Source organism: Oncorhynchus nerka, linkage group LG20 (assembly GCF_034236695.1).
Source record: "Oncorhynchus nerka isolate Pitt River linkage group LG20, Oner_Uvic_2.0, whole genome shotgun sequence".
Classification (NCBI taxonomy): Eukaryota; Metazoa; Chordata; class Actinopteri; order Salmoniformes; family Salmonidae; genus Oncorhynchus; species Oncorhynchus nerka.
Window position 1 is genome coordinate 95,245,927 of NC_088415.1, and position 25,686 is coordinate 95,271,612.

At 44.5% G+C, this 25,686-nt stretch overlaps 1 protein-coding gene across 1 annotated transcript in view; it reads left to right on the top strand.

Annotated features, from left to right (window-relative positions):
* rnf2 (ring finger protein 2) overlaps positions 1–25,266 on the top strand; it is a 71,747-nt gene extending 46,481 nt beyond the window's left edge. The window contains exons 3-8 of the mRNA XM_065006001.1: positions 10,823–10,983; positions 14,502–14,717; positions 14,983–15,082; positions 19,229–19,404; positions 20,805–20,994; positions 24,897–25,266. Of these exons, the coding sequence (XP_064862073.1) occupies positions 10,823–10,983; positions 14,502–14,717; positions 14,983–15,082; positions 19,229–19,404; positions 20,805–20,994; positions 24,897–24,998 (945 nt within the window). The 3' untranslated portion in view covers positions 24,999–25,266. The remainder of the gene's footprint in view (positions 1–10,822; positions 10,984–14,501; positions 14,718–14,982; positions 15,083–19,228; positions 19,405–20,804; positions 20,995–24,896) is intronic.
* Positions 25,267–25,686: the final 420 nt, after the last annotated feature.

Genomic DNA, 25,686 nt, shown 5'->3' on the forward strand with positions numbered 1-25,686 from the left:
CAGCGGTAGGGTGGTAATACGGTCTAATCAGTGGTAGGGTGGTAATACGGTCTAATCAGTGGTAGGGTGGTAATACGGTCTAATCAGCAGTAGGGTGGTAATACGGTCTAATCAGTGGTAGGGTGGTAATACGGTCTAATCAGTGGTAGGGTGGTAATACGGTCTAATCAGTGGTAATACGGTCTAATCAGTGGTAGGGTGGTAATACGGTCTAATCAGCGGTAGGGTGGTAATACGGTCTAATCAGTGGTAATACGGTCTAATCAGTGGTAGGGTGGTAATACGGTCTAATCAGTGGTAGGGTGGTAATACGGTCTAATCAGCGGTAGGGTGGTAACACGGTCTAATCAGTGGTAGGGTGGTAATACGGTCTAATCAGTGGTAGGGTGGTAATACGGTCTAATCAGTGGTAATACGGTCTAATCAGTGGTAGGGTGGTAATACGGTCTAATCAGTGGTAGGGTGGTAATAAGGTCTAATCAGTCTAATCTGGTAATACGGTCTAATCAGTGGTAATACGGTCTAATCAGCAGTAGGGTAGTAATACGGTCTAATCAGTGGTAATACGGTCTAATCAGTGGTAATACGGTCTAATCAGTGGTAATACGGTCTAATCAGTGGTAGGGTGGTAATACGGTCTAATCAGCAGTAGGGTGGTAATACGGTCTAATCAGTGGTAGGGTGGTAATGCGGTCTAATCAGTGGTAATACGGTGGTAATACGGTCTAATCAGTGGTAGGGTGGTAATACGGTCTAATCAGTGGTAATACGGTCTAATCAGTGGTAGGGTGGTAATACGGTCTAATCAGTGGTAATACGGTCTAATCAGCGGTAGGGTGGTAATACGGTCTAATCAGTGGTAGGGTGGTAATACGGTCTAATCAGTGGTAGGGCGGTAATACGGGTGGTAATACGGTCTAATCAGCGGTAGGGTGGTAATACGGTCTAATCAGTGGTAGGGTGGTAATACGGTCTAATCAGTGGTAGGGTGGTAATACGGTCTAATCAGTGGTAGGGCGGTAATACGGTCTAATCAGCGGTAGGGTGGTAATACGGTCTAATCAGCGGTAGGGTGGTAATACGGTCTAATCAGTGGTAATACGGTCTAATCAGCAGTAGGGTGGTAATACGGTCTAATCAGCAGTAGGGTGGTAATACGGTCTAATCAGCAGTAGGGTGGTAATACGGTCTAATCAGCAGTAGGGTGGTAATACGGTCTAATCAGTGGTAGGGTGGTAATACGGTCTAATCAGTGGTAGGGTGGTAATACGGTCTAATCAGTGGTAGGGTGGTAATACGGTCTAATCAGTGGTAGGGTGGTAATACGGTCTAATCAGTGGTAATACGGTCTAATCAGTGGTAATACGGTCTAATCAGCGGTAGGGTGGTAATACGGTCTAATCAGCGGTACGGTGGTAATACGTTCTAATCAGCGGTAGGGTGGTAATACGGTCTAATCAGTGGTAGGGTGGTAATACGGTCTAATCAGTGGTAGGGTGGTAATACGGTCTAATCAGTGGTAGGGTGGTAATACGGTCTAATCAGTGGTAATACGGTCTAATCAGCGGTAGGGTGGTAATACGGTCTAATCAGCAGTAGGGTGGTAATACGGTCTAATCAGTGGGAATACGGTCTAATCAGTGGTAATACGGTCTAATCAGTGGTAATACGGTCTAATCAGTGGTAATACGGTCTAATCAGTGGTAGGGTGGTAATACGGTCTAATCAGTGGTAGGGTGGTAATACGGTCTAATCAGTGGTAGGGTGGTAATACGGTCTAATCAGTGGTAGGGTGGTAATACGGTCTAATCAGTGGTAATACGGTCTAATCAGTGGTAGGGTGGTAATACGGTCTAATCAGTGGTAGGGTGGTAATACGGTCTAATCAGCGGTAGGGTGGTAATACGGTCTAATCAGTGGTAATACGGTCTAATCAGTGGTAATACGGTCTAATCAGTGGTAGGGTGGTAATACGGTCTAATCAGTGGTAATACGGTCTAATCAGCGGTAGGGTGGTAATACGGTCTAATCAGTGGTAATACGGTCTAATCAGCGGTAGGGTGGTAATACCGTCTAATCAGTGGTAGGGTGGTAATACGGTCTAATCAGTGGTAGGGCGGTAATACGGTCTAATCAGTGGTAGGGTGGTAATACGGTCTAATCAGTGGTAATACGGTCTAATCAGTGGTAATACGGTCTAATCAGTGGTAATACGGTCTAATCAGTGGTAATACGGTCTAATCAGCGGTAGGGTGGTAATACGGTCTAATCAGCGGTAGGGTGGTAATACGGTCTAATCAGTGGTAATACGGTCTAATCAGCAGTAGGGTGGTAATACGGTCTAATCAGCAGTAGGGTGGTAATACGGTCTAATCAGCAGTAGGGTGGTAATACGGTCTAATCAGTGGTAGGGTGGTAATACGGTCTAATCAGTGGTAGGGTGGTAATACGGTCTAATCAGTGGTAGGGTGGTAATACGGTCTAATCAGTGGTAATACGGTCTAATCAGTGGTAATACGGTCTAATCAGTGGTAGGGTGGTAATACGGTCTAATCAGCGGTACGGTGGTAATACGGTCTAATCAGCGGTAGGGTGGTAATACGGTCTAATCAGCGGTAGGGTGGTAATACGGTCTAATCAGTGGTAGGGTGGTAATACGGTCTAATCAGTGGTAGGGTGGTAATACGGTCTAATCAGTGGTAGGGTGGTAATACGGTCTAATCAGTGGTAATACGGTCTAATCAGTGGTAATACGGTCTAATCAGTGGTAGGGTGGTAATACGGTCTAATCAGCGGTACGGTGGTAATACGGTCTAATCAGCGGTAGGGTGGTAATACGGTCTAATCAGCGGTAGGGTGGTAATACGGTCTAATCAGTGGTAGGGTGGTAATACGGTCTAATCAGTGGTAGGGTGGTAATACGGTCTAATCAGTGGTAGGGTGGTAATACGGTCTAATCAGTGGTAATACGGTCTAATCAGCGGTAGGGTGGTAATACGGTCTAATCAGCAGTAGGGTGGTAATACGGTCTAATCAGTGGTAATACGGTCTAATCAGTGGTAATACGGTCTAATCAGTGGTAATACGGTCTAATCAGTGGTAGGGTGGTAATACGGTCTAATCAGTGGTAGGGTGGTAATACGGTCTAATCAGCGGTAGGGTGGTAATACGGTCTAATCAGTGGTAAGGTGGTAATACGGTCTAATCAGTGGTAGGGTGGTAATACGGTCTAATCAGTGGTAGGGTGGTAATACGGTCTAATCAGTGGTAATACGGTCTAATCAGTGGTAGGGTGGTAATACGGTCTAATCAGTGGTAGGGTGGTAATACGGTCTAATCAGTGGTAGGGTGGTAATACGGTCTAATCAGTGGTAGGGTGGTAATACGGTCTAATCAGCGGTAGGGTGGTAATACGGTCTAATCAGTGGTAATACGGTCTAATCAGTGGTAATACGGTCTAATCAGTGGTAGGGTGGTAATACGGTCTAATCAGTGGTAATACGGTCTAATCAGCGGTAGGGTGGTAATACGGTCTAATCAGTGGTAATATGGTCTAATCAGCGGTAGGGTGGTAATACCGTCTAATCAGTGGTAGGGTGGTAATACGGTCTAATCAGTGGTAGGGCGGTAATACGGTCTAATCAGTGGTAGGGCGGTAATACGGTCTAATCAGTGGTAGGGTGGTAATACGGTCTAATCAGTGGTAATACGGTCTAATCAGTGGTAATACGGTCCAATCAGCGGTAGGGTGGTAATACGGTCTAATCAGTGGTAATACGGTCTAATCAGTGGTAGGGTGGTAATACGGTCTAATCAGTGGTAATACGGTCTAATCAGCGGTAGGGTGGTAATACGGTCTAATCAGCGGTAGGGTGGTAATACGGTCTAATCAGTGGTAGGGTGGTAATACGGTCTAATCAGTGGTAGGGTGGTAATACGGTCTAATCAGTGGTAATACGGTCTAATCAGCGGTAGGGTGGTAATACGGTCTAATCAGCGGTAGGGTGGTAATACGGTCTAATCAGTGGTAATACGGTCTAATCAGTGGTAATACGGTCTAATCAGTGGTAATACGGTCTAATCAGTGGTAATACGGTCTAATCAGTGGTAGGGTGGTAATACGGTCTAATCAGTGGTAGGGTGGTAATACGGTCTAATCAGCGGTAGGGTGGTAATACGGTCTAATCAGTGGTAAGGTGGTAATACGGTCTAATCAGTGGTAGGGTGGTAATACGGTCTAATCAGTGGTAGGGTGGTAATACGGTCTAATCAGTGGTAATACGGTCTAATCAGTGGTAGGGTGGTAATACGGTCTAATCAGTGGTAGGGTGGTAATACGGTCTAATCAGTGGTAGGGTGGTAATACGGTCTAATCAGTGGTAGGGTGGTAATACGGTCTAATCAGCGGTAGGGTGGTAATACGGTCTAATCAGTGGTAATACGGTCTAATCAGCAGTAGGGTGGTAATACGGTCTAATCAGTGGTAATACGGTCTAATCAGCGGTAGGGTGGTAATACGGTCTAATCAGCGGTAGGGTGGTAATACGGTCTAATCAGTGGTAATACGGTCTAATCAGCAGTAGGGTGGTAATACGGTCTAATCAGCAGTAGGGTGGTAATACGGTCTAATCAGCAGTAGGGTGGTAATACGGTCTAATCAGCAGTAGGGTGGTAATACGGTCTAATCAGTGGTAGGGTGGTAATACGGTCTAATCAGTGGTAGGGTGGTAATACGGTCTAATCAGTGGTAGGGTGGTAATACGGTCTAATCAGTGGTAATACGGTCTAATCAGTGGTAATACGGTCTAATCAGCGGTAGGGTGGTAATACGGTCTAATCAGCGGTACGGTGGTAATACGGTCTAATCAGCGGTAGGGTGGTAATACGGTCTAATCAGTGGTAGGGTGGTAATACGGTCTAATCAGTGGTAGGGTGGTAATACGGTCTAATCAGTGGTAGGGTGGTAATACGGTCTAATCAGTGGTAATACGGTCTAATCAGCGGTAGGGTGGTAATACGGTCTAATCAGCAGTAGGGTGGTAATACGGTCTAATCAGTGGGAATACGGTCTAATCAGTGGTAATACGGTCTAATCAGTGGTAATACGGTCTAATCAGTGGTAATACGGTCTAATCAGTGGTAGGGTGGTAATACGGTCTAATCAGTGGTAGGGTGGTAATACGGTCTAATCAGTGGTAGGGTGGTAATACGGTCTAATCAGTGGTAGGGTGGTAATACGGTCTAATCAGTGGTAATACGGTCTAATCAGTGGTAGGGTGGTAATACGGTCTAATCAGTGGTAGGGTGGTAATACGGTCTAATCAGCGGTAGGGTGGTAATACGGTCTAATCAGTGGTAATACGGTCTAATCAGTGGTAGGGTGGTAATACGGTCTAATCAGTGGTAATACGGTCTAATCAGCGGTAGGGTGGTAATACGGTCTAATCAGTGGTAATACGGTCTAATCAGCGGTAGGGTGGTAATACCGTCTAATCAGTGGTAGGGTGGTAATACGGTCTAATCAGTGGTAGGGCGGTAATACGGTCTAATCAGTGGTAGGGTGGTAATACGGTCTAATCAGTGGTAATACGGTCTAATCAGTGGTAATACGGTCTAATCAGTGGTAATACGGTCTAATCAGTGGTAATACGGTCTAATCAGCGGTAGGGTGGTAATACGGTCTAATCAGCGGTAGGGTGGTAATACGGTCTAATCAGTGGTAATACGGTCTAATCAGCAGTAGGGTGGTAATACGGTCTAATCAGCAGTAGGGTGGTAATACGGTCTAATCAGCAGTAGGGTGGTAATACGGTCTAATCAGTGGTAGGGTGGTAATACGGTCTAATCAGTGGTAGGGTGGTAATACGGTCTAATCAGTGGTAGGGTGGTAATACGGTCTAATCAGTGGTAATACGGTCTAATCAGTGGTAATACGGTCTAATCAGTGGTAGGGTGGTAATACGGTCTAATCAGCGGTACGGTGGTAATACGGTCTAATCAGCGGTAGGGTGGTAATACGGTCTAATCAGCGGTAGGGTGGTAATACGGTCTAATCAGTGGTAGGGTGGTAATACGGTCTAATCAGTGGTAGGGTGGTAATACGGTCTAATCAGTGGTAGGGTGGTAATACGGTCTAATCAGTGGTAATACGGTCTAATCAGTGGTAGGGTGGTAATACGGTCTAATCAGCGGTACGGTGGTAATACGGTCTAATCAGCGGTAGGGTGGTAATACGGTCTAATCAGCGGTAGGGTGGTAATACGGTCTAATCAGTGGTAGGGTGGTAATACGGTCTAATCAGTGGTAGGGTGGTAATACGGTCTAATCAGTGGTAGGGTGGTAATACGGTCTAATCAGTGGTAATACGGTCTAATCAGCGGTAGGGTGGTAATACGGTCTAATCAGCAGTAGGGTGGTAATACGGTCTAATCAGTGGTAATACGGTCTAATCAGTGGTAATACGGTCTAATCAGTGGTAATACGGTCTAATCAGTGGTAGGGTGGTAATACGGTCTAATCAGTGGTAGGGTGGTAATACGGTCTAATCAGCGGTAGGGTGGTAATACGGTCTAATCAGTGGTAAGGTGGTAATACGGTCTAATCAGTGGTAGGGTGGTAATACGGTCTAATCAGTGGTAGGGTGGTAATACGGTCTAATCAGTGGTAATACGGTCTAATCAGTGGTAGGGTGGTAATACGGTCTAATCAGTGGTAGGGTGGTAATACGGTCTAATCAGTGGTAGGGTGGTAATACGGTCTAATCAGTGGTAGGGTGGTAATACGGTCTAATCAGCGGTAGGGTGGTAATACGGTCTAATCAGTGGTAATACGGTCTAATCAGTGGTAATACGGTCTAATCAGTGGTAGGGTGGTAATACGGTCTAATCAGTGGTAATACGGTCTAATCAGCGGTAGGGTGGTAATACGGTCTAATCAGTGGTAATATGGTCTAATCAGCGGTAGGGTGGTAATACCGTCTAATCAGTGGTAGGGTGGTAATACGGTCTAATCAGTGGTAGGGCGGTAATACGGTCTAATCAGTGGTAGGGCGGTAATACGGTCTAATCAGTGGTAGGGTGGTAATACGGTCTAATCAGTGGTAATACGGTCTAATCAGTGGTAATACGGTCTAATCAGCGGTAGGGTGGTAATACGGTCTAATCAGTGGTAATACGGTCTAATCAGTGGTAGGGTGGTAATACGGTCTAATCAGTGGTAATACGGTCTAATCAGCGGTAGGGTGGTAATACGGTCTAATCAGCGGTAGGGTGGTAATACGGTCTAATCAGTGGTAGGGTGGTAATACGGTCTAATCAGTGGTAGGGTGGTAATACGGTCTAATCAGTGGTAATACGGTCTAATCAGCGGTAGGGTGGTAATACGGTCTAATCAGCGGTAGGGTGGTAATACGGTCTAATCAGTGGTAATACGGTCTAATCAGTGGTAATACGGTCTAATCAGTGGTAATACGGTCTAATCAGTGGTAATACGGTCTAATCAGTGGTAGGGTGGTAATACGGTCTAATCAGTGGTAGGGTGGTAATACGGTCTAATCAGCGGTAGGGTGGTAATACGGTCTAATCAGTGGTAAGGTGGTAATACGGTCTAATCAGTGGTAGGGTGGTAATACGGTCTAATCAGTGGTAGGGTGGTAATACGGTCTAATCAGTGGTAATACGGTCTAATCAGTGGTAGGGTGGTAATACGGTCTAATCAGTGGTAGGGTGGTAATACGGTCTAATCAGTGGTAGGGTGGTAATACGGTCTAATCAGTGGTAGGGTGGTAATACGGTCTAATCAGCGGTAGGGTGGTAATACGGTCTAATCAGTGGTAATACGGTCTAATCAGTGGTAATACGGTCTAATCAGTGGTAGGGTGGTAATACGGTCTAATCAGTGGTAATACGGTCTAATCAGCGGTAGGGTGGTAATACCGTCTAATCAGTGGTAGGGTGGTAATACGGTCTAATCAGTGGTAGGGCGGTAATACGGTCTAATCAGTGGTAATACGGTCTAATCAGCGGTAGGGTGGTAATACAGTCTAATCAGTGGTAGGGTGGTAATACGGTCTAATCAGTGGTAGGGCGGTATAATCAGTGGTAGGGTGGTAATACGGTCTAATCAGTGGTAATACGGTCTAATCAGTGGTAATACGGTCTAATCAGTGGTAATACGGTCTAATCAGCGGTAGGGTGGTAATACGGTCTAATCAGCGGTAGGGTGGTAATACGGTCTAATCAGTGGTAATACGGTCTAATCAGTGGTAGGGTGGTAATACGGTCTAATCAGTGGTAATACGGTCTAATCAGCGGTAGGGTGGTAATACGGTCTAATCAGTGGTAGGGTGGTAATACGGTCTAATCAGTGGTAGGGTGGTAATACGGTCTAATCAGCGGTAGGGTGGTAATACGGTCTAATCAGTGGTAGGGTGGTAATACGGTCTAATCAGTGGTAGGGTGGTAATACGGTCTAATCAGTGGTAGGGTGGTAATACGGTCTAATCAGTGGTAGGGTGGTAATACGGTCTAATCAGTGGTAATACGGTCTAATCAGTGGTAATACGGTCTAATCAGTGGTAATACGGTCTAATCAGTGGTAGGGTGGTAATACGGTCTAATCAGTGGTAATACGGTCTAATCAGTGGTAGGGTGGTAATACGGTCTAATCAGCGGTAGGGTGGTAATACGGTCTAATCAGTGGTAATACGGTCTAATCAGTGGTAATACGGTCTAATCAGTGGTAGGGTGGTAATACGGTCTAATCAGCGGTAGGGTGGTAATACGGTCTAATCAGTGGTAGGGTGGTAATACGGTCTAATCAGTGGTAGGGTGGTAATACGGTCTAATCAGTGGTAGGGTGGTAATACGGTCTAATCAGTGGTAGGGTGGTAATACGGTCTAATCAGTGGTAATACGGTCTAATCAGTGGTAATACGGTCTAATCAGTGGTAATACGGTCTAATCAGTGGTAGGGTGGTAATACGGTCTAATCAGTGGTAATACGGTCTAATCAGTGGTAGGGTGGTAATACGGTCTAATCAGCGGTAGGGTGGTAATACGGTCTAATCAGTGGTAATACGGTCTAATCAGTGGTAGGGTGGTAATACGGTCTAATCAGTGGTAATACGGTCTAATCAGCGGTAGGGTGGTAATACCGTCTAATCAGTGGTAGGGTGGTAATACGGTCTAATCAGTGGTAGGGCGGTAATACGGTCTAATCAGTGGTAATACGGTCTAATCAGCGGTAGGGTGGTAATACAGTCTAATCAGTGGTAGGGTGGTAATACGGTCTAATCAGTGGTAGGGCGGTAATACGGTCTAATCAGTGGTAGGGCGGTAATACGGTCTAATCAGTGGTAGGGTGGTAATACGGTCTAATCAGTGGTAATACGGTCTAATCAGTGGTAATACGGTCTAATCAGTGGTAATACGGTCTAATCAGCGGTAGGGTGGTAATACGGTCTAATCAGCGGTAGGGTGGTAATACGGTCTAATCAGTGGTAATACGGTCTAATCAGTGGTAGGGTGGTAATACGGTCTAATCAGTGGTAATACGGTCTAATCAGCGGTAGGGTGGTAATACGGTCTAATCAGTGGTAGGGTGGTAATACGGTCTAATCAGTGGTAGGGTGGTAATACGGTCTAATCAGCGGTAGGGTGGTAATACGGTCTAATCAGTGGTAGGGTGGTAATACGGTCTAATCAGTGGTAGGGTGGTAATACGGTCTAATCAGTGGTAGGGTGGTAATACGGTCTAATCAGTGGTAGGGTGGTAATACGGTCTAATCAGTGGTAATACGGTCTAATCAGTGGTAATACGGTCTAATCAGTGGTAGGGTGGTAATACGGTCTAATCAGTGGTAATACGGTCTAATCAGTGGTAGGGTGGTAATACGGTCTAATCAGTGGTAGGGTGGTAATACGGTCTAATCAGTGGTAGGGTGGTAATACGGTCTAATCAGTGGTAGGGTGGTAATACGGTCTAATCAGTGGTAGGGTGGTAATACGGTCTAATCAGCGGTAATACTGTCTAATCAGTGGTAGGGTGGTAATACGGTCTAATCAGCGGTAGGGCTGGAGCTTATCTCGAGTCCCTTAGTTTGATCAGTTACCCTTATAGGAGGACATATAGAATATTTAACATGTAGGGTCGTGGTCTCTTTGTTCCCTGTAGCAGGGTCATGGTCTCTTTGTTCCCTGTAGCAGGGTCGTGGTCTGTTTGTTCCCTGTAGCAGGGTCGTGGTCTGTTTGTTCCCTGTAGCAGGGTCGTGGTCTCTTTGTTCCCTGTAGCAGGGTCGTGGTCTGTTTGTTCCCTGTAGCAGGGTCGTGGTCTCTTTGTTCCCTGTAGCAGGGTCGTGGTCTGTTTGTTCCCTGTAGCAGGGTCGTGGTCTCTTTGTTCCCTGTAGCAGGGTCGTGGTCTCTTTGTTCCCTGTAGCAGGGTCGTCGTCTCTTTGTTCCCTGTAGCAGGGTCGTGGTCTGTTTGTTCCCTGTAGCAGGGTCGTCGTCTCTTTGTTCCCTGTAGCAGGGTCGTGGTCTGTTTGTTCCCTGTAGCAGGGTCGTCGTCTCTTTGTTCCCTGTAGCAGGGTCGTGGTCTGTTTGTTCCCTGTAGCAGGGTCGTGGTCTGTTTGTTCCCTGTAGCAGGGTCGTGGTCTGTTTGTTCCCTGTAGCAGGGTCGTGGTCTCTTTGTTCCCTGTAGCAGGGTCGTGGTCTGTTTGTCCCCTGTAGGAGGCCATCACAGATGGGCTGGAGATCGCCGTGTCTCCCAGGAGCCTCCACAGTGAGCTGATGTGTCCCATCTGTCATGGTCTGTTTGTCCCCTGTAGGAGGCCATCACAGATGGGCTGGAGATCGCCGTGTCTCCCAGGAGCCTCCACAGTGAGCTGATGTGTCCCATCTGTCTGGACATGCTGAAGAACACCATGACAACCAAGGAATGTCTGCACCGCTTCTGTGCCGACTGCATCATCACCGCCCTCCGATCAGGGTATGTACCCCTACCCTCACCTACCCTAAAGTAACCTACCCTAAAGTAACCACACCCACCCTAAAGTACCCTTACCTACCCTAAAGTAACCTACCCTAAAGTAACCACACCTACCCATCATCACCGCCCTCCGATCAGGGTATGTACCCCTACCGTCACCTACCCTAAAGTAACCTACCCTAAAGTAACCACACCCACCCTAAAGTAACCACACCTACCCTAAAGTAACCACACCCACCCTAAAGTAACCATACCTACCCATCATCACCGCCCTCCGATCAGGGTATGTACCCCTACCCTCACCCACCCTAAAGTAACCACACCCACCCTAAAGTAACCACACCCACCCTAAAGTAACCATACCTACCCTAAAGTAACCACACCCACCCTAAAGTAACCACACCCACCCTAAAGTAACCACACCCACCCTAAAGTAACCACACCCACCCTAAAGTAACCACACCTACCCTAAAGTAACCTACCCTAAAGTAACCACACCCACCCTAAAGTAACCACACCCACCCTAAAGTAACCACACCCACCCTAAAGTAACCACACCCACCCTAAAGTAACCACACCCACCCTAAAGTATCCATACCTACCCATCATCACCGCCCTCAGATAAGGGTATGTTATGATTATGTTGTGTAGTCTACCCCTCAACTCAACTGCCTTCCTTTGAGTATAAACCACCATGCTACTGTTGACACCACCACCACCACATGCTACTGTTGACACACCACCACCACATGCTACTGTTGACACACCACCACCACCACCACCACCACATGCTACTGTTGACACACCACCACCACCACACATGCTACTGTTGACACACCACCACCACATGCTACTGTTGACACCACCACCACCACATGCTACTGTTGACACACCACCACCACCACATGCTACTGTTGACACACCACCATCACCACCACATGCTACTGTTGACACACCACCACCATCACCACCACATGCTACTGTTGACACACCACCATCACCACCACATGCTACTGTTGACACACCACCACCACCACCACATGCTACTGTTGACACCACCACCACCACATGCTACTGTTGACACCACCACCACCACATGCTACTGTTGACACACCACCACCACATGCTACTGTTGACACACCACCACCACATGCTACTGTTGACACACCACCACCACATGCTACTGTTGACACACCACCACCACCACCACATGCTACTGTTGACACACCACCACCACCACCATGCTACTGTTGACACACCACCACCACCACCACATGCTACTGTTGACACACCACCACCACCACATGCTACTGTTGACACAACACCACCACCACCACATGCTACTGTTGACACAACACCACCACCACATGCTACTGTTGACACACCACCACCACCACCACATGCTACTGTTGACACAACACCACCACATGCTACTGTTGACACCACCACCACCACATGCTACTGTTGACACCACCACCACCACATGCTACTGTTGACACACCACCACCACATGCTACTGTTGACACACCACCACCACATGCTACTGTTGACACACCACCACCACATGCTACTGTTGACACACCACCACCACCACCACATGCTACTGTTGACACACCACCACCACCACATGCTACTGTTGACACACCACCACCACCACCACATGCTACTGTTGACACACCACCACCACCACATGCTACTGTTGACACACCACCACCACCACATGCTACTGTTGACACACCACCACCACCACATGCTACTGTTGACACACCACCACCACCACATGCTACTGTTGACACACCACCACCACCACCACATGCTACTGTTGACACACCACCACCACCACCACATGCTACTGTTGACACCACCACCACCACATGCTACTGTTGACACACCACCACCACCACCACCACATGCTACTGTTGACACACCACCACCACATGCTACTGTTGACACACCACCACCACCACATGCTACTGTTGACACCACCACCACATGCTACTGTTGACACACCACCACCACCACATGCTACTGTTGACACCACCACCACCACCACCACATGCTACTGTTGACACACCACCACCACCACCACCACCACCACCACCACATGCTACTGTTGACACACCACCACCACCACCACATGCTACTGTTGACACACCACCACCACCACCACATGCTACTGTTGACACCACCACCACCACCACATGCTACTGTTGACACACCACCACCACCACCACATGCTACTGTTGACACACCACCACCACCACCACATGCTACTGTTGACACACCACCACCACCACATGCTACTGTTGACACACCACCACCACCACCACATGCTACTGTTGACACAACACCACCACCACCACCACATGCTACTGTTGACACCACCACCACCACATGCTACTGTTGACACACCACCACATGCTACTGTTGACACACCACCACCACATGCTACTGTTGACACACCACCACCACATGCTACTGTTGACACAACACCACCACCACCACATGCTACTGTTGACACAACACCACCACCACCACATGCTACTGTTGACACACCACCACCACCACATGCTACTGTTGACACACCACCACCACCACCACATGCTACTGTTGACACACCACCACCACCACATGCTACTGTTGACACACCACCACCACCACATGCTACTGTTGACACACCACCACCACCACATGCTACTGTTGACACACCACCACCACCACCACATGCTACTGTTGACACACCACCACCACCACCACATGCTACTGTTGACACCACCACCACCACCACCACATGCTACTGTTGACACACCACCACCACCACCACCACATGCTACTGTTGACACACCACCACCACATGCTACTGTTGACACACCACCACCACCACATGCTACTGTTGACACACCACCACCACCACATGCTACTGTTGACACCACCACCACATGCTACTGTTGACACACCACCACCACCACATGCTACTGTTGACACCACCACCACCACCACCACATGCTACTGTTGACACACCACCACCACCACCACCACCACCACATGCTACTGTTGACACACCACCACCACATGCTACTGTTGACACACCACCACCACATGCTACTGTTGACACACCACCACCACCACCACATGCTACTGTTGACACACCACCACCACCACATGCTACTGTTGACACCACCACCACCACCACATGCTACTGTTGACACACCACCACCACCACCACCACATGCTACTGTTGACACACCACCACCACCACATGCTACTGTTGACACACCACCACCACCACCACCACCACATGCTACTGTTGACACACCACCACCACCACCACATGCTACTGTTGACACACCACCACCACCACATGCTACTGTTGACTATCCCAGTTGTGGTGTATTGCAGTTGTCTATGTCTACTAACCATATCAAATGTCATGATCAACTGCTGATCACTTTCGTGACACAGGACATCGTTACCCCAGGTGGAGTTCTAACCTCTGTCTGTGTGTTCGTTCTACCCAGCAACAAGGAATGCCCTACGTGCAGAAAGAAGCTGGTGTCTAAGCGATCCCTGCGGCCGGACCCTAACTTTGATGCCCTCATCAGTAAGATCTACCCCAGCAGAGATGAGTACGAGGCCCACCAGGAGAGGGTTCTGGCCCGCATCTCCAAACACAACAACCAGCAGGCCCTGTCCCACAGCATCGAGGAGGGCCTCAAGATACAAGCCAAGAACAGGTACTGTACTCTGACTTCTGACCTTTAACTCCTGACCCCTAACCCTTAAACCACAGCATCGAGGAGGACCTTGCGATACAGCCCGTGACTGTACCGCTAATCTCATTTGAATAACATTTTCCCATTTTAGGTGTCTTCTCACAAAGGTCAGAACAACTTACCCTATGATTTAAAACATGTTTCTAGAACTATGGTCAAATTGAATGTTACTTTATAAAAATGGAATTTAAATCTGACCTCCTCCCACCACTGGGTGTCACTGCAGGCTGCAGCGAGGGAAGAAGCACCAGCTGGAGAACGGCAGCGGGGCGGAGGACAACGGTGACTCCTCCCACTGCAGCAACGCCTCCGTCCACTCCAACCAGGTATGAGCACTCCTTCATTCCTTCATCTGCCCCTGAACAAGGCAGTTAACCCACTGTTTCCCAGTAGGCCGTCATTGTAAATAAGAATTTGTTCTTAATTAACTGATGTGCCTAGTTAAATAAAGGTTAAATGAAATAAAAAATACATTCCCATGTAGGGTTGCAGAATGCCAGTAACGTCCCCAGAATTCCCGGGTTTATCAGAAATCCCGGTTGGAAACTTCCTGGTATCAGGAAAAAGCAATAGAAAACCTGACTGGAATCCGGATTCCTCCAACCAGGATTTATAGAAAACCTGACTGGAATCCGGATTCCTCCAACCAGGATTTATAGAAAACCTGACTGGAATCCGGATTCATCCAACCAGGATTTATAGAAAACCTGACTGGAATCCGGATTCATCCAACCAGGATTTATTGAAAACCTGACTGGAATCCGGATTCCTCCAACCAGGATTTATTGAAAACCTGACTGGATTTGTACAATCATATTCCCATGTCTATCAAATACCCAAACAGTGAAGCTGAGTTGTGTTCGCAGGCCACTGACAGAATGTGTAAGAGTAGGATGTATTATGTGTGTGTCTGTATGAGACGTGTACAATGTCTATGACATGGGCAGTGTGCAGGGTAATAGTAATGTATTGTGTATATGGGATGGGTAATGTGCAGGGTATTAGTAATGGGATGGGTAATGTGCAGGGTAATAGTAATGTATTGTGTATATGGGATGGGTAATGTGCAGGGTATTAGTAATGGGATGGGTAATGTGCAGGGTAATAGTAATGTATTGTGTATATGGGATGGGTAATGTGCAGGGTAATAGTAATGGGATGGGTAATGTGCAGGGTAATAGTAATGTATTGTGTATATGGGATGGGTAATAGTAATGTATTGTGTATATGGGATGGGTAATGTGCAGGGTATTAGTAATGTATTGTGTATATGGGATGGGTAATAGTAATGTATTGTGTATATGGGATGGGTAATGTGCAGGGTAATAGTAATGTATTGTGTATATGGGATGGGTAATGTGCAGGGTAATAGTAATGCATTGTGTATATGGGATGGGTAATGTGCAGGGTATTAGTAATGTATTGTGTATATGGGATGGGTAATAGTAATGTATTGTGTATATGGGATGGGTAATGTGCAGGGTAATAGTAATGCATTGTGTATATGGGATGGGTAATGTGCAGGGTATTAGTAATGCATTGTGTATATGGGATGGGTATTAGTAATGTATTGTGTATATGGGATGGGTAATGTGCAGGGTAATAGTAATGCATTGTGTATATGGGATGGGTAATGTGCAGGGTATTAGTAATGTATTGTGTATATGGGATGGGTAATGTGCAGGGTAATAGTAATGTATTGTGTATATGGGATGGGTAATGTGCAGGGTATTAGTAATGTATTGTGTATATGGGATGGGTAATGTGCAGGGTAATAGTAATGCATTGTGTATATGGGATGGGTAATGTGCAGGGTAATAGTAATGCATTGTGTATATGGGATGGGTAATGTGCAGGGTATTAGTAATGTATTGTGTATATGGGATGGGTAATGTGCAGGGTAATAGTAATGTATTGTGTATATGGGATGGGTAATGTGCAGGGTAATAGTAATGGGATGGGTAATGTGCAGGGTAATAGTAATGTATTGTGTATATGGGATGGGTAATGTGCAGGGTATTAATAATGTATTGTGTATATGGGATGAGTATTAGTAATGTATTGTGTATATGGGATGGGTAATGTGCAGGGTAATAGTAATGCATTGTGTATATGGGATGGGTAATGTGCAGGGTATTAGTAATGTATTGTGTATATGGGGTGGGTAATGTGCAGGGTAATAGTAATGCATTGTGTATATGGGATGAGTAATAGTAATGTATTGTGTATATGGGATGGGTAATGTGCAGGGTATTAGTAATGTATTGTGTATATGGGATGGGTAATGTGCAGGGTAATAGTAATGCATTGTGTATATGGGATGGGTATTAGTAATGTATTGTGTATATGGGATGGGTAATGTGCAGGGTAATAGTAATGCATTGTGTATATGGGATGGGTAATGTGCAGGGTAATAGTAATGTATTGTGTATATGGGATGGGTAATAGTAATGTATTGTGTATATGGGATGGGTAATGTGCAGGGTAATAGTAATGGGATGGGTAATGTGCAGGGTAATAGTAATGTATTGTGTATATGGGATGGGTAATGTGCAGGGTAATAGTAATGCATTGTGTATATGGGATGGGTAATGTGCAGGGTAATAGTAATGTATTGTGTATATGGGATGGGTAATGTGCAGGGTATTAGTAATGTATTGTGTATATGGGATGGGTAATGTGCAGGGTAATAGTAATGCATTGTGTATATGGGATGGGTAATGTGCAGGGTAATAGTAATGTATTGTGTATATGGGATGGGTAATGTGCAGGGTAATAGTAATGGGATGGGTAATAGTAATGCATTGTGTATATGGGATGGGTAATGTGCAGGGTAATAGTAATGTATTGTGTATATGGGATGGGTAATAGTAATGTATTGTGTATATGGGATGGGTATTAGTAATGTATTGTGTATATGGGATGGGTAATGTGCAGGGTATTAGTAATGTATTGTGTATATGGGATGGGTAATGTGCAGGGTAATAGTAATGTATTGTGTATATGGGATGGGTAATGTGCAGGGTAATAGTAATGTATTGTGTATATGGGATGGGTAATGTGCAGGGTAATAGTAATGTATTGTGTATATGGGATGGGTAATGTGCAGGGTATTAGTAATGTATTGTGTATATGGGATGGGTAATAGTAATGCATTGTGTATATGGGATGGGTAATGTGCAGGGTAATGGTAATGTATCGTGTATATGGGATGGGTAATGTGCAGGGTATTAGTAATGTATTGTGTATATGGGATGGGTAATGTGCAGGGTAATAGTAAGGTATTGTGTATATGGGATGGGTAATGTGCAGGGTAATAGTAATGCATTGTGTATATGGGATGGGTAATAGTAATGTATTGTGTATATGGGATGGTTAATGTGCAGGGTATTAGTAATGTATCGTGTATATGGGATGGGTAATGTGCAGGGTATTAGTAATGTATTGTGTATATGGGATGGGTAATGTGCAGGGTAATAGTAATGTATTGTGTATATGGGATGGGTAATGTGCAGGGTATTAGTAATGTATTGTGTATATGGGATGGGTAATAGTAATGTATTGTGTATATGGGATGGGTATTAGTAATGTATTGTGTATATGGGATGGGTATTAGTAATGTATTGTGTATATGGGATGGGTAATGTGCAGGGTAATAGTAATGTATTGTGTATATGGGATGGGTATTAGTAATGTATTGTGTATATGTTGCGTGTTATATACTTTTCATTTTCCATTTCAAATCTCTTCCTTTGTGAAGCTGAGGGTATAGATGTTTTCCTTTGTGAAGCTGGGGGTATAGATGTTTTCCTTTGTGAAGCTGGGGGTATAGATGTTTTCCTTTGTGAAGCTGGGGGTATAGATGTTTTCCTTTGTGAAGCTGGGGGTATAGATGTTTTCCTTTGTGAAGCTGGGGGTATAGATGTTTTCCTTTGTGAAGCTGAGGGTATAGATGTTTTCCTTTGTGAAGCTGGGGGTATAGATGTTTTCCTTTGTGAAGCTGGGGGTATAGATGTTTTCCTTTGTGAAGCTGGGGGTATAGATGTTTTCCTTTGTGAAGCTGGGGGTATAGATGTTTTCCTTTGTGAAGCTGGGGTATAGATGTTTTCCTTTGTGAAGCTGGGGGTATAGATGTTTTCCTTTGTGAAGCTGGGGGTATAGATGTTTTCCTTTGTGAAGCTGGGGGTATAGATGTTTTCCTTTGTGAAGCTGGGGGTATAGATGTTTTCCTTTGTGAAGCTGGGGGTATAGATGTTTTCCTTTGTGAAGCTGGGGGTATAGATGTTTTGTTGTAACGTGGGTCTGTAAATGTATACAAATGTCCATTTCGTTGAGTAAATGACACCAGGAATATAACAGCAGGATATCCAGTCAGTGTGTCTTTCCTCGTTAAAGCATCTCAACATTTTATGCCCTGGGTTGTGTTCAGCGCATCTCACCCCCAATTAACATAATCTTATCAATCAAAGCAGGAGGCGGGGCCGAGCATCAAGCGTACCAAGACGTCAGATGACTCTGGTCTGGACATGGACAACGCTACAGAGAACGGAGGGGGAGGGGACGTGGCCATGGACGGAGCCAGCGAGATAGAACTGGTGTTCTGTCCTCATCCTACGCTCATGGACAAGGAGGACACCGTGCAGACCAGGTGGCTTTGTGGGAGGGGTTAATGTGTGGGAGGGAGGGGTTAACGTGTGGGAGGGGGAGGGGACGTGGCCATGGACAGAGCCAGCGAGATAGAGCTGGTGTTCTGTCCTCATCCTACGCTCATGGACAAGGAGGACACCGTGCAGACCAGGTGGCTTTGTGGGAGGGGTTAACGTGTGGGAGGGAGGGGTTAACGTGTGGGAGGGAGGGGTTAACGTGTGGGAGGGAGGGGTTAACGTGTGGGAGGGGGAGGGGACGTGGCCATGGACAGAGCCAGCAAGATAGAACTGGTGTTCTGTCCTCATCCTACGCTCATGGACAAGGAGGACACCGTGCAGACCAGGTGGGTCTCTGAGGCTGAGTGGGATACAGGATAGGTGGTTTGTTCCAGGTGCAGAATCTGCATTATGTACATTTTTGGGCGACCAAAAGTCTCAATGAAAGCGAGTCTGAGAAGTGGTAGATGTGTTCTATGTGCTCTATTTCTATGCTTCCCGTTAAATTTTCTATTTTGTCTGTTATTTTCGATTTTGTACACTTCAAACTGCTGAAAATACAATATTTTAGCTTATGGAAAAGATATTTCATAGCAGTTTAGATGCTACAAACTGAAATGAGATTAACTATTGGAATTTTTAGCAACCAATTATTGGCAGAGCGATTTCTGCTTAGTGCACCTTTACATATTTAGAATGACTGAAGTAGTGTTGGTCTTCTAATCTGCGTAGGCCTGTGTCTTCTAATCTGCGTAGGCCTGTGTCTTCTAATCTGCGTAGGCCTGTGTCTTCTAATCTGCGTAGGCCTGTGTCTTCTAATCTGCGTAGGCCTGTGTCTTCTAATCTGCGTAGGCCTGTGTCTTCTAATCTGCGTAGGCCTGGGTCTTCTAATCTGCGTAGGCCTGGGTCTTCTAATCTGCGTAGGCCTGGGTCTTCTAATCTGCGTAGGCCTGGGTCTTCTAATCTGCGTAGGCCTGGGTCTTCTAATCTGCGTAGGCCTTGGTCTTCTAATCTGCGTAGGCCTGTGTCTTCTAATCTGCGTAGGCCTGTGTCTTCTAATCTGCGTAGGCCTGGGTCTTCTAATCTGCATAGGCCTGTGTCTTCTAATCTGCGTAGGCCTGGGTCTTCTAATCTGCGTAGGCCTGTGTCTTCTGGCCTGGGTCTTCTAATCTGCATAGGCCTGGGTCTTCTAATCTGCGTAGGCCTGTGTCTTCTAATCTGCGTAGGCCTGGGTCTTCTAATCTGCGTAGGCCTGGGTCTTCTAATCTTCTAATCTAAGTTTTGATAGTGAAAGTGTGTGTGTGTGTGTGTGTATATCTTTCTAGGCCTCAGGTAATGTGTTGTGCTATTCTGTTAGTGCCCAGGTTCATCAAGACGTCTGCTAATGCAACTCTGTGTGTGGTAGTGTTGAGTTTGTTCCCAGGTACATCAAGACGTCGGGCAACGCCACAGTGGACCACCTGTCTAAGTACCTGGCTGTGCGTCTGGCTCTGGAGGAACTGAGGAAGAACGGAGAGGCCAGCCCTGTCAATGTAGACGCTGCCTCAGAGAAACAATACACCATTTATATCCCTACAGCCAACGGCCAGTTCACGGTAATAATACAATATATTACTACAAATACACCATTTATATATATATATTAATATATTACTATTACTACAATGATGAGAAAACAATACCTTCAGACCATAAATAATTAATATCTATAGGCTACATGGAGGTTTTATAGTTATTTTGCCATTAATATCTATAGGCTACATGGAGGTTTTTCTTTATTTGAGGCCTTCTGGCAAGTCCAAGCTATAGCGTCTAACTTTACACACGCCAAACTAGTCAAACGATTTTGGGAACGGGCAGAAAACGTTTACATTTGATCCACTGAGGCAAAAAAATGAACATGTTGGAGTTTAATTTAATCAGAGAAAATCTAAGAAATGGGAGAGTTGAAAATAGAGGAGAGAGAGAGAGGGCCTGTTTTGTTAAGGAAAGACCTGGTGGTAAAAGAGAATGTTGTGTGAGGAACTATACTAATACTATACCATACAAATACTATACTTATACTATGCTAATGCTATACTAATGCCATGCTAATACTATACCATACAAATACTACACTTATACTATGCTAATGCTATACTAATGCCATGCTAATACTATACCATACAAATACTATACTTATACTATGCTAATGCTATACTAATGCCATGCTAATACTATACCATACAAATACTATACTTATACTATGCTAATGCTATACTAATGCCATGCTAATACTATACCATACAAATACTATACTTATACTATGCTAATGCTATACTAATGCCATGCTAATACTATACCATACAAATACTATACTTATACTATGCTAATGCTATACTAATGCCATGCTAATACTATACCATACAAATACTATGCTAATACTATACTAATGCCATGCTAATACTATACTAATTTCATACTAATACTATACCATACAAATACTATACTTATACTATGCTAATACTATACTAATGCCATGCTAATACTATACCATACAAATACTATACTTATACTATGCTAATACTATACTAATGCTAATACTATATAATAATATTCTATACAAATACTAATACTTATACTATGCTAATGCTATACTAATGCCATGCTAATACTATACTTATACTATGCTAATGCTATACTAATGCTATACATGCTAATACTATACCATACAAATACTATGCACTAATACTATACTAATGCCATGCTAATACTATACTAATTTCATACTACTACTATACAAATACTATACTGATACCAATACTATACGAATACCATGAATACTATACTTATACTATGCTAATGCTATATCATGCCATGCTAATACTATACCATACAAATACTGATATACTTATACTATGCTAATAATATACTAATGCCATGCTAATACTATACCATACAAATACTATACTTATACTATGCTAATGCTATACTAATGCCATGCTAATACTATACCATACAAATACTATACTTATACTATGCTAATGCTATACTAATGCCATGCTAATACTATGCTAATACTATACTAATGCCATGCTAATACTATACTAATTTCATACTAATACTATACTTATACTATGCTAATGCTATACTAATGCCATGCTAATACTATACCATACAAATACTATGCTAATACTATACTAATTTCATACTAAACCATACAAATACTATACTTATACTATGCTAATACTATACCAATGCCATGCTAATACTATACTAATACCATGCTAATACTATACTTGAACTATCATAATACTATACTTGTACTATGCTAATGCCATACTTATGCTAATACCATACTTATGCTAATACTATACTAATAATATTCTATACTAATACTATACTGATACTATACTAATACTATACGAATACCATGATATCACTATACGAGTACTATACTGATACTATGCTACTGCTATTCTATACTAATACTGTACTGATACTTATACTGTACTAATAATGTACAAGTGCTATTCTAGTAATATGCTAATACTATACCACACTATACCAATACTGTACTAGTGCTATACTAATACTACACTAATACTATGCTATACTAATGCTGCATTGATACTATTCTAATACCAATATTATACTAAAACTACATTAATACTATACCATACTACACCACACTAATACAATACTATACTACACTGATGCTATGCTATACTAACACTATACTAATACTACACTATGCTATACCACACTAATACATACTATAATACACTAATACTATACGGCCACTATACTGGTGCTATGCTATACTATACTAATACTCATGCTATACTAATACCATGTGAATACTTTACTATACTAATATGATACTTAACTCATACTATACTAATACTATATTTATATACTAATGCTCTGCTAGTACTGCACAAATACTATACAATTTCTATACCATACCAATACTATGCGATGCCACACTAGCACTATACTAATACGATGCCTATATTATGCTAATGCTACGCTCATACTATACTAGTGTTATACTAGCACTATACTAATACGATGCCTATATTATGCTAATGCTACGCTCATACTATACTAGTGTTATACTAGCACTATACTAATACGATGCCTATATTATGCTAATGCTACGCTCATACTATACTAGTGTTATACTAGCACTATACTAATACGATGCCTATATTATGCTAATGCTACGCTCATACTATACTAGTGTTATACTAGCACTATACTAATACGATGCCTATATTATGCTAATGCTACGCTCATACTATACTAGTGTTATACTAGCACTATACGAACTCTATACTATACTAATTCTTTGCTATACTAATACTATACATGTACCATACTAATTCTATACCGTACTAGTGCTATACTAATTCTATACTATACTAATTATATTCTAATGCTATACTAATATGGTACTAATTCTATACTAATACTCTACTAATACTATGCTGTGATAATTCTATAGTATACTAATTCTATACTATACTAACCCTCTACCAATACTATGCTGTGCTAATTCTATACTATACTAAACTATACTAATGCTATACTAATTCTATACTGTACTAATACTATACGGGATTCTATGCTATAATTTTATACTATGCTAATTCGATATTAATACTATACTAATTCTATAATATACGAATTCTATACTAATACTATACTGTGCTAATGCTATGCTAATTCCATGCTATGCTAATTCTATACTATACAATACTAATTATGTGCTATGCTAATTATAATACTAATACTATACTAATTCCATACTGCACTAATTCTATACTATGCTAATTCTATACTATACTAATGCTATGCTAATTCTATGCTCTACTAATTCTATACTTTTATTCTATACTATGCGAATTCTATACGATACTAATTCAATGTTATGCTAATTCTATACGATGCTAATTTTATACTATACGATGCTAATTCTATACGATACTAATTCTATACGATGCTAATTCTATACTATACGATGCTAATTCTATACGATGCTAATTCTATACGATGCTAATTCTATACTATACAATGCTAATTCTATACGATGCTAATTCTATACGATGCTAATTCTATACGATGCTATACTAATTAGACGGTCACAAGACGAACTTCAAATAGGCACACACTCCTAGTGGTCACCCAGGTGACCTTTAGCCTAGTGTTGCGTCTGGTCACCCAGGTGACCTTTAGCCTAGTGTTGCGTCTAATCACTGGTCACCCAGGTAACCTTTAGCCTAGTGTTGCGTCTGGTCGCCCAGGTGACCTTTAGCCTAGTGTTGCGTCTGGTCGCCCAGGTGACCTTTAGCCTAGTGTTGCGTCTGGTCACCCAGGTAACCTTTAGCCTAGTGTTGCGTCTGGTCACTGGTCACCCAGGTGAGCGTGTGTATATAATGCAACTAATAAAGTGTGGAAATAATGTCCTCCTGAAAGACAATAAATCAGTCAATGCTCTCTGTCGATCCTCTAGGTGCTGAACGGGTCTTTCTCTCTGGAGCTTGTCAGTGAGAAGTACTGGAAGGTGAACAAACCCATGGAGCTGTACTTCGCCCCCACCAAGGAGCACAAGTAGACCGCCTGGAGTACACCTGGGGGGTAGACCGCCTGGAGTACACCTGGGGGGTAGACCGCCTGGAGTACACCTGGGGGGTAGACCGCCTGGAGTACACCTGGGGGGTAGACCGCCTGGAGTACACCTGGGGGGTAGACCGCCTGGAGTACACCTGGGGGGTAGACCGCCTGGAGTACACCTGGGGGGTAGACCGCCTGGAGTACACCTGGGGGGTAGACCGCCTGGAGTACACCTGGGGGGTAGACCGCCTGGAGTACACCTGGGGGGGTAGACCGCCTGGAGTACACCTGGGGGGGTAGACCGCCGGGAGTACACCTGGGGGTAGACCGCCTGGAGTACACCTGGGGGTAGACCGCCTGGAGTACACCTGGGGGTAGACCGCCTGGAGTACACCTGGGGGTAGACCGCCTGGAGTACACCTGGGGGTAGACCGCCTGGAGTACACCTGGGGGGTAGACCGCCTGGAGTACACCTGGGGGGTAGACCGCCGGGAGTACACCTGGGGGGGTAGACCGCCTGGAGTACACCTGGGGGGGTAGACCGCCTGGAGTACACCTGGGGGGGTAGACCGCCTGGAGTACACCTGGGGGGGTAGACCGAATGATACCGTATTCCCTGTGTCCCAGGGTAGTGTCAGGAGGGAATAGGGTACCATTTGGATCACAGTTCTGGACGAGACCTGCCAGGA